General features: G+C 49.2%; 1 protein-coding gene across 1 annotated transcript in view; it reads right to left on the minus strand.

Moving 5' to 3' along the window:
* LOC143775173 (uncharacterized) overlaps positions 1–10,148 on the minus strand; it is a 54,238-nt gene extending 44,090 nt beyond the window's left edge. Inside the window, exons 1-2 of the mRNA XM_077263014.1 lie at positions 10,135–10,148; positions 8,010–8,910 (exon numbers count right to left, since the gene is read on the minus strand). Coding sequence (XP_077119129.1) covers positions 8,010–8,910; positions 10,135–10,148 — 915 coding nt within the window. The remainder of the gene's footprint in view (positions 1–8,009; positions 8,911–10,134) is intronic.
* Between the last annotated feature and the right edge of the window lie 5,995 nt (positions 10,149–16,143).

Raw genomic sequence — 16,143 nt, forward strand, 5'->3', positions numbered from 1 at the left:
CTCCCTCTAGTGGTTACTAGATTTTTGACTCTGGTTTTTCTGTCATTCCTTTTATCCGCACCTGGGTCGTTAGTTAGGGGTGTTGCTATATAAGCTCCCTGGACCTTCAGTTCTATGCCTGGCAACGTAGTTATCAGAGCTAATCTGCTGTGCTCTTGTCTACTGATCCTGGTTCCGGTTATATCAGCTAAGTCTGCTTTTTGCTATTTGTTTTGGTTTTGTATTTTTGTCCAGCTTGTTCCAAATCTGTATCCTGACCTTTGCTGGAAGCTCTAGGGGGCTGGTGTTCTCCCCCCGGACCGTTAGACGGTTCGGGGGTTCTTGAATTTACAGTGTGGATTTTGATAGGGTTTTTGTTGACCATATAAGTTACCTTTCTTTATTCTGCTATCAGTAAGCGGGCCTCTCTGTGCTAAACCTGGTTCATTTCTGTGTTTGTCATTTCCTCTTACCTCACCGTTATTATTTGTGGGGGGCTTCTATCCTGCTTTGGGGTCCCTTTCTCTGGAGGCAAGAGAGGTCTTTGTTTTCCTCTACTAGGGGTAGTTAGATTCTCCGGCTGGCGCGTGTCATCTAGAATCAACGTAGGAATGATCCCCGGCTACTTCTAGTGTTGGCGTTAGGAGTAGATATATGGTCAACCCAGTTACCACTGCCCTATGAGCTGAATTTTTGTATTCTGCAGACTTCCACGTTCCTCTGAGACCCTCGCCATTGGGGTCATAACAGGGAGCCGGCACTTTGCAGTTGCCCTGGCTCCCTTCAACTCCTCCCGGAGTAGCCTCAGCTTCTTGGCGGCCTCCCCGTATTCGTAGAGGTGCGCGTGTATCCGGGAGCCGTAGTTGGTGACCGGCTCCCCTGCCACCTGAGAGCCCCATATCAGGGGGCCCACCGCCACACCCCTACTGGCCGCCTCTCCTCCAGGAGGAGGATCCGCCACAGTCTCGGCCTTAGGGGCCCCGGTCTTCTGGGGCCTGCGGCCACCCGAGTTCTTACCATTTTTTCCCATGATCCTGGGACTGGCTGAATGACACACGGGGCCTCTGGTGGTATGCAAGGCCTCCCACCCCCAGCCGGCTTGCACCGGGGGGTGGGAGCCAGGGGCTCAGCCCCGAAGCTCAGTCCCAGGAACAGTCTCTGCTTCCTGGGAAGGGGCAGGCAAAAAGTCCCAGGTGAAAAATCTCCCTTCCCAGGAGCTCCTTCCTCACAGCAGCAGCCAACACCCAGACCCAGAGTGACTCCGCCTACCTCCGCTTCACTCACAGACTCCAGTGAGGTGTCATTTCGAAGCCAGCGTTCCTGAGAGGTGTGCTAAGTATTTTTCGTGTCGATCGGATTTGTAGTTTTGGCGCAATTTGCGTTTGAAAAAAGTGTCTCAATGCGTTTCAATAGGGAAATTTTCCAATACGTTTATAATGGGCCTGATTTCTGAGGCAATTTCTAACAATAACTGCCACCTGGCTGATTACCTCATTGATATGCGCAGTGAGACCCAGTTACTATGCCAACGCCTATAAACTCTACATCAGCCCACCAGGTCACAAGTTTTGTCAGATAATATCAGCTCTTAAAGTGACAGTACAGCACAATTACAAAGCACTATCTGTAGTCTTATCATTATTGCCCCGCTTACCAAATCGGACCCAGCCCACCAAATCGGACCAGAGTGCCCCCGCCCGCCAAATCGGACCCAGAGTGCCCCCGCCCGCCAAATCGGACCCAGAGTGCCCCCGCCCGCCAAATCGGACCCAGAGTGCCCCCGCCCGCCAAATCGGACCCAGAGTGGCGCCGCCCGCCAAATCGGACCCAGAGTGACCCGGCCCACCAAATCGGACCCAGAGTGACCCGGCCCACCAAATCGGACCCAGAGTGACCCGGGCCACCAAATCGGACCCAGAGTGACCCGGGCCACCAAATCGGACCCAGAGTGACCCGGGCCACCAAATCGGACCCAGAGTGACCCGGGCCACCAAATCGGACCCAGAGTGACCCGGGCCACCAAATCGGACCCAGAGTGACCCGGGCCACCAAATCGGACCCAGAGTGACCCGGGCCACCAAATCGGACCCAGAGTGACCCGGGCCACCAAATCGGACCCAGAGTGACCCGGCCCACCAAATCGGACCCAGAGTGACCCGGCCAACCAAATCGGACCCAGAGAGACCCGGCCCACCAAATCGGACCCAGAGTGACCCGGGCCACCAAATCGGACCCAGAGTGACCCGACCCACCAAATCGGACCCAGAGTGACCCGGCCCACCAAATCGGACCCAGAGTGACCCGGCCCACCAAATCGGACCCAGAGTGACCCGGCCCACCAAATCGGACCCAGAGTGACCCGGCCCACCAAATCGGACCCAGAGTGACCGGACCCACCAAATCGGACCCAGAGTGACCCGGGCCACCAAATCGGACCCAGAGTGACCCGGGCCACCAAATCGGACCCAGAGTGACCCGGGCCACCAAATCGGACCCAGAGTGACCCGGGCCACCAAATCGGACCCAGAGGGACCCGGGCCACCAAATCGGACCCAGAGTGACCCGACCCACCAAATCGGACCCAGAGTGACCCGGCCCACCAAATCGGACCCAGAGTGACCCGGCCCACCAAATCGGACCCAGAGTGACCCGGCCCACCAAATCGGACCCAGAGTGACCCGGCCCACCAAATCGGACCCAGAGTGACCGGACCCACCAAATCGGACCCAGAGTGACCCGGGCCACCAAATCGGACCCAGAGTGACCCGGGCCACCAAATCGGACCCAGAGTGACCCGGGCCACCAAATCGGACCCAGAGTGACCCGGGCCACCAAATCGGACCCAGAGGGACCCGGGCCACCAAATCGGACCCAGAGCGACCCGGCCCACCAAATCGGACCCAGAGCGACCCGGGCCACCAAATCGGACCCAGAGCGACCCGGGCCACCAAATCGGACCCAGAGCGACCCGGGCCACCAAATCGGACCCAGAGCGACCCGGGCCACCAAATCGGACCCAGAGCGACCCGGGCCACCAAATCGGACCCAGAGTGACCCGGCCCACCAAATCGGACCCAAAGTAACCCGGCCCACCAAATCGGACCCAGAGTGACCCGGCCCACCAAATCGGACCCAGAGTGACCCGGCCCACCAAATCGGACCCAGAGTGACCCGGCCCACCAAATCGTACCCAGAGTGACCCGGCCCACCAAATCGGACCCAGAGTGGCCTCAACACTGAGGGGCTACAACTACCAAACCAGCGCCTGAGGGGCACCCAAGTGTGAAAGTCTTGCAGGGGCAGCCCGGGCACCATTCCAAAGCACTATCTGTAGTTCCTCTAGGAAATACCCATCTAGTTCTTATTATTATTATTCAGTCCGCACGTAATGCGGCCCGAACCGCTAAACTCACAGACTCCAGTGAGGTGTCATTTCGAAGCCAGCGTTCTTGAGAGGTGTGCTAAGTATTTTTCGTGTCGATCGGATTTGTAGTTTTGGCGCAATTTGCGTTTGAAAAAAGTGTCTCAATGCATTTCAATAGGGAAATTTTCCAATACGTTTATAATGGGCCTGATTTCTGAGGCAATTTCTAACAATAACTGCCACCTGGCTGATTACCTCATTGATATGCGCAGTGAGACCCAGTTACTATGCCAACGCCTATAAACTCTACATCAGCCCACCAGGTCACAAGTTTTGTCAGATAATATCAGCTCTTAAAGTGACAGTACAGCACAATTACAAAGCACTATCTGTAGTCTTATCATTATTGCCCCGCTCACCAAATCGGACCCAGCCCACCAAATCGGACCAGAGTGCCCCAGCCCACCAAATCAGACCAGAGTGCCCCTGCCCGCCAAATCGGACCCAGAGTGCCCCCGCCCGCCAAATCGGACCCAGAGTGGCGCCGCCCGCCAAATCGGACCCAGAGTGGCGCCGCCCGCCAAATCGGACCCAGAGTGGCGCCGCCCGCCAAATCGGACCCAGAGTGGCGCCGCCCGCCAAATCGGACCCAGAGTGGCGCCTATGAACTGTACATGACCACACCAGCACAGTTTTGCCAGATAATATCAGCTCTTAAAGTGATAGCACAGCACAATTTCAAAGCACTATCTGTAGTCTTATTATAATTATTGCCCCGCTCACCAAATCGGACCCAGAGTGGCGCCGCCCGCCAAATCGGACCCAGAGTGGCGCCGCCCGCCAAATCGGACCCAGAGTGGCGCCGCCCGCCAAATCGGACCCAGAGTGGCGCCGCCCGCCAAATCGGACCCAGAGTGGCGCCGCCCGCCAAGTCGGACCCAGAGTGGCGCCGCCCGCCAAATCGGACCCAGAGTGGCGCCGCCCGCCAAGTCGGACCCAGAGTGGCGCCGCCCGCCAAATCGGACCCAGAGTGTCGCCGCCCGCCAAATCGGACCCAGAGTGTCGCCGCCCGTCAAATCAGACCCAGAGTGTCGCCGCCCTCCAAATCGGACCCAGAGTGTCGCCGCCCTCCAAATCGGACCCAGAGTGTCGCCGCCCTCCAAATCGGACCCAGAGTGTCGCCGCCCTCCAAATCGGACCCAGAGTGGCGCCGCCCGCCAAATCGGACCCAGAGTGGCGCCGCCCGCCAAATCGGACCCAGAGTGGCGCCGCCCGCCATATCGGACCCAGAGTGGCGCCGCCCGCCAAATCAGACCCAGAGTGGCGCCGCCCGCCAAATCGGACCCAGAGTGGCGCCGCCCGCCAAATCGGACCCAGAGTGGCGCCGCCCGCCAAATCGGACCCAGAGTGGCGCCGCCCGCCAAATCGGACCCAGAGTGGCGCCGCCCGCCAAATCGGACCCAGAGTGGCGCCGCCCACCAAATCGGACCCAGAGTGGCGCCGCCCGCCAAATCGGACCCAGAGTGGCCTCAACCCTGAGGGGCTACAACTACCAAACCAGCATCTGAGGGGCACCCAAGTGTGAAAGTCTTGCAGGGGCAGCCCGGGCACCATTCCAAAGCACTATCTGTAGTTCCTTCAGGAAATTCCCATCTATTTCTCTCTGTTATCAGCCATTCCCCTGTCCTGCTGTCAGTCTATTCTCCCTGTTATCAGCCATTCCCCGTCCTGCTGTCAGTCTATTCTCTCTGTTATCAGCCATTCCCCCATCCTGCTGTCAGTCTATTCTCTCTGTTATCAGCCATTCCCCGTCCTGCTGTCAGTCTATTCTCTCTGTTATCAGCCATTCCCTTGTCCTGCTGTCAGTCTATTCTCTGTTATCAGCCATTCCCTTATCCTGCTGTCAGTCAGAGTGACCCGGGCCACAAAATTGGACCCAGAGTGACCCGGGCCACCAAATCGGACCCAGAGTGACCCGGGCCACCAAATCGGACCCAGAGTGACCCGGGCCACAAAATCGGACCCAGAGTGGCCCCGCCCACCAAATCCTCAACTACCAAACCAGCGTCTGAGGGGCACCCAAGTGTGAAAGTCTTGCAGGGGCAGCCCGGGCACCATTCCAAAGCACTATCTGTAGTTCCTTCAGGAAATACCCATCTAGTTATAGTGCTTTGGAACAAAGCACTATACTGTTATTCCATCGTGGATAACTTCTTCTTATTCTTCTTATTATTATTCAGTCCGCACGTAATGCGGCCCGAACCGCTTCACTCACAGACTCCAGTGAGGTGTCATTTCGAAGCCAGCGTCCCCAAGAGGTGTGCTAAGTATTTTTCGTGTCGATCGGATTTGTAGTTTTGGCGCAATTTGCATTTGAAAATGTTTTTTCCCCTCATTGTAATGCATTTCAATAGGGAAATTTTCCCATAGGTTATAATGGCCGGGTTTCTGAGGCAATTTGAAATGTACCTGCCACCTGGCTGATTAGCTCATTGATATACGCAGTCAGGCCCAGTTACTATGCCAACGCCTGCGAACTGTACATGACCACACCAGCACAGTTTTGCCAGATAATATCAGCTCTTAAAGTGATAGCACAGCACAATTTCAAAGCACTATCTGTAGTGTTATTATAATTATTGCCCCGCTCACCAAATCGGACCCAGAGTGGCGCCGCCCGCCAAATCGGACCCAGAGTGGCGCCGCCCGCCAAATCGGACCCAGAGTGGCGCCGCCCGCCAAATCGGACCCAGAGTGGCGCCGCCCGCCAAATCGGACCCAGAGTGGCGCCGCCCGCCAAATCGGACCCAGAGTGGCGCCGCCCGCCAAATCGGACCCAGAGTGGCGCCGCCCGCCAAATCGGACCCAGAGTGGCGCCGCCCGCCAAATCGGACCCAGAGTGGCGCCGCCCGCCAAATCGGACCCAGAGTGACCCGGGCCACCAAATCGGACCCAGAGTGACCCGGGCCACCAAATCGGACCCAGAGTGACCCGGGCCACCAAATCGGACCCAGAGTGACCCGGGCCACCAAATCGGACCCAGAGTGACCCGGGCCACCACATCGGACCCAGAGTGACCCGGGCCACCATATCGGACCCAGAGTGACCCGGGCCACCACATCGGACCCAGAGTGACCCGGGCCACCACATCGGACCCAGAGTGACCCGGGCCACCACATCGGACCCAGAGTGACCCGGGCCACCACATCGGACCCAGAGTGACCCGGGCCACCACATCGGACCCAGAGTGACCCGGGCCACCACATCGGACCCAGAGTGACCCGGGCCACCACATCGGACCCAGAGTGACCCGGGCCACCAAATCGGACCCAGAGTAACCCGGGCCACCAAATCAGACCCAGAGTGACCCGGGCCACCAAATCGGACCCAGAGTGACCCGGGCCACCAAATCGGACCCAGAGTGACCCGGGCCACCAAATCGGACCCAGAGTGCCCCGGGCCACCAAATCGGACCCAGAGTGCCCCGGGCCACCAAATCGGACCCAGAGTGGCCCCGCCCACCAAATCCTCAACTTCCAAACCAGCGTCTGAGGGGCACCCAAGTGTGAAAGTCTTGCAGGGGCAGCCCGGGCACCATTCCAAAGCACTATCTGTAGTTCCTTCAGGAAATACCCATCTAGTTATTATTATTATTCAGTCCGCACGTAATGCGGCCCGAACCGCTTCACTCACAGACTCCAGTGAGGTGTCATTTCGAAGCCAGCGTCCCCAAGAGGTGTGCTAAGTATTTTTCGTGCCGATCGGATTTGTAGTTTTGGCGCAATTTGCGTTTGAATTTTTTTTTTCCCCTCATTGTAATGCATTTCAATAGGGACATTTTCCCATAGGTTATAATGGCCGGGTTTCTGAGGCAATTTGAAATGTACCTGCCACCTGGCTGATTAGCTCATTGATATGCGCAGTCAGGCCCAGTTACTATGCCAACGCCTGCGAAGTGTACATGACCACACCAGCACAGTTTTGCCAGATAATATCAGCTCTTAAAGTGATAGCACAGCACAATTCCAAAGTGCCCCCGAAAGTGACCCAGAGTGCCCCCGCCCACCAAATCGGACCCAGAGTGGCGCCGCCCGCCAAATCAGACCCGGAGTGGCGCCGCCCGTCAAATCGGACCCAGAGTGGCGCCGCCCGCCAAATCGGACCCAGAGTGGCGCCGCCCGCCAAATCGGGCCCAGAGTGGCGCCGCTCACCAAATCGGACCCAGAGTGGCGCCGCTCGCCAAATCGGACCCAGAGTGGCGCCGCCCGCCAAATCGGACCCAGAGTGGCGCCGCCCGCCAAATCGGACCCAGAGTGGCGCCACCCGCCAAATCGGACCCAGAGTGGCGCCGCCCGCCAAATCGGTCCCAGAGTGGCCTCAACCCTGAGGGGCTACAACTACCCAACCAGTGCCTGAGGGGCACCCAAGTGTGAAAGTCTTGCAGGGGCAGCCCGGGCACCATTCCAAAGCACTATCTGTAGTTCCTTCAGGAAATACCCATCTAGTTATTATTATTATTACTATTATTATTATTATCTCTAATGTATGACTGACGCCCCCTTCTGTCTTTACTGGGGTAACACATCCCCACCCTCCACCATCCAGAGCCCCTGATCTCCACATCCCAATAATGTCGTCCTGAGGTAAATCTCCTCCTGTTCATCACCTGATTATACTGGAATCTCTCTGCTGTTTCTGGACGATTCTGTCTTATTTCTGTCCAGGTTGCAGTTTTCAGATCGTCTGATATAAGGAGATTATTACCAGCCGTGTTTACATCCAGTAATATGTCTGCAGGATCCTGCACATGGAAGATCACATTTATATCTCTTATCATAGCAGATAATGTGTGTGATATGTGTGAGATCAGCTCCGCAGCCCGATAACCTCCATCATGTCCTCCTGTCTCTCCATCACCTCTATCATGTCTCCCTTTGTCCTCATCACCTCCATTATGTCCTCCTGTGTCCTCATCACCTCCATTATGTCCTCCTATGTCCTCGTCACCTTCCTCCTCTTCAGGATCCCACAAGTCACCGGTGTTTGGTTCCAGTAAGATAGTCAATGGATCTGTCATGTTACACAGCTTCGCAATTTTACTCATCTTCATGGACAGCTCGTCCTTCTTTATTTTCAGCTTCTGGATCAGATCAGGCAGTGACAGTGACACCTTCTCTTCCCGCCTGGAGATCTCACTCAGGACACTCTTCTCCAGGTCGTCCACCCATCTTCTGATGTCTCTAAAACGTGCAGTGACTCTCTCAACTTGCCCAGCTGCTTTTTCTTGAGCTTTTCTCCAGTGCTCTTCCAGACTCTGGACTCTTTCCTCAGCCTGATTTCTTTTTGTGATGAGTTTCTGGAGAACATTTCTCAGTTTATCCTTCTTCTCAGAGGCCTCATCCCGCGTCTCCACCCAGTGTCCCTGATGTTCTCCGATCAAACTGCAGGACACACAGATACAAGCAGCGTCCTCAGTGCAGCAATATTCCAGGATCTTCTTATGGACAGAACATTTCTTGTTCTTTAGAGAAGTGGTGGGATCATTGAAGACGTGTTTTGGTCCTTTGCTGTGAGTTTCGAGTGATTATCACAGAGAGAAGCCTCGCAGTGTATACAGGCTCTAACAGCAGATACAGGAAAGTCAATACAGTAAGTGCAGCGGATTCCTGTTATCTCTTGATTTGACTGAGTAGGCCGGAAATTCTCCATTACATGACACAGAGTTATGTTCTTTATCAGTGTCAGTCACCCTTGAAAATCTCCACATTCAGGACAGGAGTAAACTCCAGACTTATTCAGGTTCTAATCAATACAGACCCTGCAGAAGTTGTGTCCACATCTCAGGGTTACAGGATCTGTATACAGGGTCAGACAGATGGAGCATTCAAGCTTTTTTCTTAGATCGGGAGATGCCATCGCTGACAGCAGAAGAAGTGAAAGTAAAATTCCTGACCAAATAGCCAGTGGGTGTTATCTACATTTACAAAAAAGGGCGAGACTAAACTTGTCCTTCAGGTTCTATCTACAGGTTACCGTTTATCGACAACCAGAATCTCAGTGAATAACTTAATGTGCATTCTGTTGATATCAGAAACGTATATCAGTGCTGAATGTGACTTTTTACATTTTCTGTCCCCCATATATTGCTACAACCTGACTTATTGTGTTATTAGGTATATAAAAAATGCAAAAGTGGAATAGCTTCTTATGCAAGTTACCAAGAGAAAACAAAAGGGGGGGGGTCCTCACCTTATGATGAGATACAACCCATAGAATTTCATAAATCACAGCCTCTGCAACTTCCAGAGAAAATATATACAAATGTGCCAAGAGTGATGGAAGTATCCTGCGCTGTTAACTAAATGACAAGTCATGATGAGATGAAGAATTGATGAGTTAATGTCAACGCATTTTGAAGTCACTCCGATTCCTTCAGGACTACCACAAATAATTACAGAGGTATGCAAAATTTGGGTATATGCAAATTGCTAAAAATCCAATGCCTGATTCTTATATTTTTTATGCCCTGATTTCAACAAACACTTCTATTTTTAACCATCAAGTATGGCTTTTGCAGAAAACATGCATGAAATTACATACAATTGAGATGAACAAGAATTTTTTTTATGATAGCCAAAAATATATTGAACATTCATTCTCTAATTTAATTAGAACTTAATTCCTTTCCTCTTCAGAGCTTCTCTTGATCCCTTTTCTCTTACAGAAGGCCTGTGGATCTTCTGTATTTAGTATCCAGCAGTAGTCCCTCATCATCTTATCGATCCATCTACCTTGGTATCGTCATTCCATCCTCTTAATATCCTGATGAAATCTCTCTCCTTGCTCTTCGCTGGCAGCACCAAGGTTTTCAGGAAAGTCATCCATATGGGAATGTAAAAAATGTAACTTCAAATTTATCAGACAAGCAACATCTTTGAAATGTTTCAGCATGTTCTCCATTATGGACTTACAGTTTGGATCTTTGCTGTTACCTAGAAATTTCTTCACAACTTCTTTAAAAGAATCGCAAGCCATTTTCTCAACAGCTTTAATTTTTGTTTCAAACACATCGTTCTTCATGAGTTTCCAAATATCCGAACCCACAAAAATGCCTTCCTTCAGTTTTGTTTTGGACAGTCCCTGAAACTTCGTACACAGGTACTTAAAGGTCTCTCGTTTTTTTATGGAGTTTTCACAAACTGCTTCATCAGTCCCAGCTTAACATTGAGTGGTGGCAGGAGAATTTTAGTGGGATCAACTAAACTTTCATCAACTATGTTCCAGGTTGGAAAATTTTCTTGTTGGCCAACTTTTGGCTCCAGTGATTAGTCATATCCCGGCCTTGCCATTCACACAGAAAACATGGTCACTTTGTGTGTACTCTTTGCTGCTCAAGAACCAAAGGGAGAACTTTCAAATCACCACATATTGACCATCCTTGATCCTCATAATTAAGTTTATTGAGAATAAAGTCTAAATTTTCATAGCTTTCCTTCAAGTGCACAGTAGGCCCTACAGACACTGAAGCATACTTGCTGTCATTGTGCAGTAGCACAACTTTCAGACTTTTTTTGGATCAATCAATAAGAGTCTCCACTCGCTCACATTGTACTGAAAGCTATTTTTTTCCATCAGCCCAGGAACATCACTACAATACACAGTCTTAAGAAATGTATGGAAGTAATTCCTTTTCTCTGCTTCTGTACCATAAAAACAGGTACCAGGAGCTAGCAGGTTATTTTCCTTTAGTCTAGAGCCTAAAAGTTGTTCAGAATGTTTAGGAATGTCCATGTCCATGACTAAATCATTTAATTCAAGCTGTTAAAAAATCTGTGTCAATCTAATGACACCAAAATCATCCACCAAAGGTCACTCCAAGTGTGGTGCAAGATAAAGCTTATGGAGTCAGTGTTTGTGAAAAAAAGCATGTGACGGAATTTTTTTCGATATTTTTACGGAGTTCATTGATCAAAATTATATAAAAATCACCTCTTATTTTTCTAACAATTTTTCTTTTGCAGACCTGTGTTATTTGTGTTTGACCTAAAGGAGTCTGAGTTACTCCGAAATGCAGTGACATTAAACTAGCAATTTTTTATCTCATCGTGGCTTGTCATTTAATCAGCAACGCAGGATACTTCCATCACCCTTGGCACAATTGTGTTATTAGTAGTGTTAACAGAGTATTATAAGCTCCTTAATAGTGATGAGCGAGCATGCTCAGATAAGCATGCCCATGTCCAAATCAAGTATTTTTGGTGTGCTTGAAATATATACTCAATTTACCGCAGCTGCATGTCTCGTGGCTGTTGAACAGTCGTGTTTTTCCGCAATTTTTGAAGATTGTGGCAACACAGTGCCTTTTTCCACAACTGCGGCAAAAAAACAAATTGTGACAACTTGTAAAAGCTGCATTAATAAATTGACAAACTGGGTGTTATCATTACTGTGTCAAAGGTCTTGGTCACTACACACAAAGTTCAACCATTGAATCTGTTAGAGGAGAAATGGTGAAAGCCAGCTATCAGCTAGGCCATGGCTACACAGAGAGTTTGGCTGTGTTCCTACATATTGGTTCATGTAGAAATACCATCATACCCAAGTATAACGCCCCCATACAGCTAGAGGTGAATCCACCTTAATTCCATACATGCTGTACAGTAGATGCATACAAGTCAGAGAAGAACTGCTTAGCACCACAATATGTTCGCAACAGATAACATTCAACAGAGAAAGTCAATGATGGCGGTCTACAAGGGACGCCGGTAATTAGAGATGAGCAAACCTTTCGGGGTTTGGTTCGGCGAACGTCCTGATGTTTGCCGAACATGTTCCTCCAATATTCCCGACCCCTATTGAATTTAAAGGGAGGCAAACCAAACGCATACAAAACACCTTAAGGGTGACAAAAAGGTGCCAATACAGCTCAAATTAGGGGCAGACACCAGGAAAAGTGGTAATAATTGACCCAGAATACAACTAGCATAAATGCGCAGCATGGATGCATGGTTACCAAAAACCTCCCCAGGAAGAAGCTGTACGCGAAACGCGAGTCGAGGTTCTGCGCTGCACTCTCAGGTTGTATGTTCCTTCTGTCTTATATATTTATTGCACTTTACCTTAATTAGTATTTTAGTGTACATGCTGCTTACGTGTCTGTCCTGGTTTATTCTTTAGCAGCTGAACATTGTTGATGTATAAGGCATCTTGGCTATGTAAGTGTTACTGATATTCAAACATAATCATTGTACTGTATGCACTTAGCACTTTATATTAGCTTCAAGCAAGGACACAGGAACTTCATATGTATATGTACTCATTTGGGGACTCATATCACTTTGATCATTTATTCCTTTGTATTCTTCTCTGTCTTGAAATTGCGTTCAAATAGCATGTGGCAATATACTATTGGATTACCTTCATGTTAACCCTATACTAGGACAAATGTGTTGGAAAGAATGTTTTGGTAACCCAAGAGTGTAGCACTCTTCATCAATTCCCCCTTTTTTAACCTTTTGTTGTGTGTTTGCTTATATGAGAATAAGGGTTTTAGTATTAAAATCACATGGTCTGTCACAGAGCGTTTGGGGGAGTTGCTGGATGTGGGTCCCCGACCGTTGGCCCAGAGGACCCTTGTTTTTTTTAAAAGATTCTTGCGACATCCTGGAACATTTTTCTAACAAATTTTGGTCCAATAATTTAACATGGCTTAAGACGTGATATCACTATATACTTCTATCCAACAGTACTGTTATTAAAGCACTTGAATTTCATCTATCCATGCATAGTAATTTTTCCACTGATCTTCAGACATACATTATTCAGGTTTCTCAATTCCTCGTGACACACACTTTTTTCTCTTATTTTTTTTACAATGCAAGGGCATCTCAATGGGGTGGTAAAGTATTCACCCTCCCTAACCAACCTTGTGATGGAATTTTGGGAGTATGAGTTCTTCTGCCCCCCCCCCCCCCCCCCGGTTCCCTCACTTACATTTCCTTCCTGTGAAGTCCACGCCGTCAGACTCTATAAGCCCTTCTCCTTGCGAGTGGCAGTTGGTTATCGCCCTCCAGGCTCCTCCTGCCAGTTTCTAGACCACTTTGCCACCTGGCTTACTCACTTTCTATCCTGTGACATCCCCGCCCTCATCACGGGAGACTTTAACATCCCCATCAATGATCCCCTCTCCCAATATGCCTCTCATCTTCTTTCTCTAACTTCTTCATTCGGCCTCTCACAGTTTACTAATTCTCCTACGCATGAGGACGGGAATACTCTGGACCTGGTTTCCTCCCATCCCGGCTCGATGCACGACTTTACTAACTCCCCTCTCATGCTCTCGGAACACAACCTTCTATCCTTCTCTGTCAAGAATTGTCTCCTCACTCGAGACACAGCCGCCTACCACACTTATCGGAATACATTGTAGATTATAAGCTCTCACGAGCAGGGTCATCTTATTTTGCTTTAATTATTGTATTCTTAATGTTACTTATGACTGTTGTGTTTGAAACTGTAAAGCGCTGCGGAATATGTTGGCGCTATATAAATAAAGATTATTAATATTATTGTATTCTACATCTAATGTTTTCTCATAGGATCTTGTGTGGTATGGCAGGTACATAGATGACCTTCTCTTCATTTAGGGGGACAATGTATCTGCCATACCAGACCTCATTGATTATTTAAACAGTTTATGACTATAATCTTAAATTTATGTGTTCTTACAATAGAGAACATATTTCCTTGCTGGATTTGCAGCTCACGGGCATACCTGGGGAGATTATTTCCCCCTCCACTCACATCAAACCCATTAAAGGTTACACAATATTACATGCTCGTAGAAGCCACCATCATCATACTATTTGCTCTATCCCTCTTAGGGAATTTACCAGGATTAAACAATTTTTAAATGTGGCAGCAATCGCTGCAGCATGTCACTAATCACTAAAGGTACCGTCACACTAGGCGATATCGCCAGCGATCCGTGACCTTGCAGCGACCTGGATAGCGATATCGCTGTATTTGACACGCAGCAGCGATCTGGATCCCGCTGTGAAATTGCTGGTCGCTGCTAGAAGGTCTGCACTTTATTTGGTCGCTAGGTCGCCGTGTATCGCCGTGTTTGACAGCAAAAGCAAGGATACCAGCGATATTTTACACTGGTAACCAGGGTAAACATCGGGTTACTAAGCGCAGGGCCGCGCTTAGTAACCCGATGTTTACCCTGGTTACCAGCGTAAAAGTTAAAAAAACAAACAGCACATACTCACCAGCGCGTCCCCCAGCCTCTGCTTCCTGACACTGACTGAGCGCCAGCCCTAAACTGAAAGTGAAAGCACAGCGGTGATGTCACCGCTGTGCTGTTAGGGCCGGAGCTCAGTCAGTGTCAGGAAGCAGAGGCTGGGGGACGCGCTGGTGAGTATGTGCTGTTTGTTTTTTTAACTTTTACGCTGGTAACCAGGGTAAACATCGGGTAACTAAGCGCGGCCCTGCGCTTAGCAACCCGATGCTTACCCTGGTTACCCGGGGACCTCGGCATCGTTGGTCGCTGGAGAGCGGTCTGTGTGACAGCTCTCCAGCGACCAAACAGCGACGCTGCAGCGATCGGCATCGCTGTCGCTATCGCTGCAGCGTCGCTTAATGTGACGGTACCTTAAAACCATCCTTAATCATGATAATTCCCAACACTATAATATCAAAGATTATTTTAACTATAATACCCAAGATGTGGTGTACATCATTGCTTGTTCTTCTTGCTATAAGATGTTTGTGGGGTGTACGGGCAAGTTGGATTGGATTTTTTTTTCTATTTGATTGCAATAATTAAAAATCCTGTTAACCCTTTTGGGCTTCTGTACTTTGGCTCACAACTTTTGGCTCAACGTTTTCACAACTTTTTAGAGCAAAAAGGTTGTATGTTCCACTAAAATGTTACAAAATTTGCACAAAAATTTCTGGCAGAAGTAAAATCACTTTGAAGGATGAGGAGGGGGGAAAGACAGTAGTACGTTGGTGCAAAATTTTTGGTGCAAAATTTTAGTAAGATTTTAAAAAGTCGCAGATGATGAATCAAAATGTAAAAAATTTGGAAACTCCAAAGAATGGTGATGATGAAAAAAAAGCCAGGTGAACACATATAAAACAGACTTCAAAAAAGGCACAAAGTAAAAGAAAAATAAAATGCAAAAACACCAAAAACTAGACAAAAAAAGATGCAAAAGCAATATAAATTGGGCCCAAAGTCTCTTATAAAATTGTAGAACTTCTCATTGTATAATGATTATTCTTCACTCTCCTAATCCCTTACAGAAAGATGTAAAACTTGACCCCAATATAAGACCTGACCCCGATGTGGCAACTTCATCTTCCGCTCAGACGAGAGATCATCAGAACGCTCAGACACCAGGATTCTTATCATTGGTTTTTATTGCATATAAATCAGAGTAACAATAAATCATTGATCTGTAAGGGTTAAACACATAATCACATAGTAACTATACACAACATGGTGGACGCTGGTGACATTTCCAGGTCTAGTTTTGTATTTACGGAGGTTGATATGAATTCTGGTAACACGTGCAAATTAATGTGACGACACCACGATGGCCATAATGCATGACCCATGGTGCCCCATTAAATCACAGCCAGGACCACATAATATAAGGGATATACTACAATAGGGGGGCTACCGGGGACACCAGTAGAGATCTCGCCATTATGTTCCCAGAGATTTATAAATCATTGTCCTCAGCCACCAATGTTGTATCTTTTTTAGTTTATTTTGTTGTTGTTATTGT

This window comes from Ranitomeya variabilis, chromosome 5 (assembly GCF_051348905.1).
Source record: "Ranitomeya variabilis isolate aRanVar5 chromosome 5, aRanVar5.hap1, whole genome shotgun sequence".
In the NCBI taxonomy this organism is placed as follows: domain Eukaryota; kingdom Metazoa; phylum Chordata; class Amphibia; order Anura; family Dendrobatidae; genus Ranitomeya; species Ranitomeya variabilis.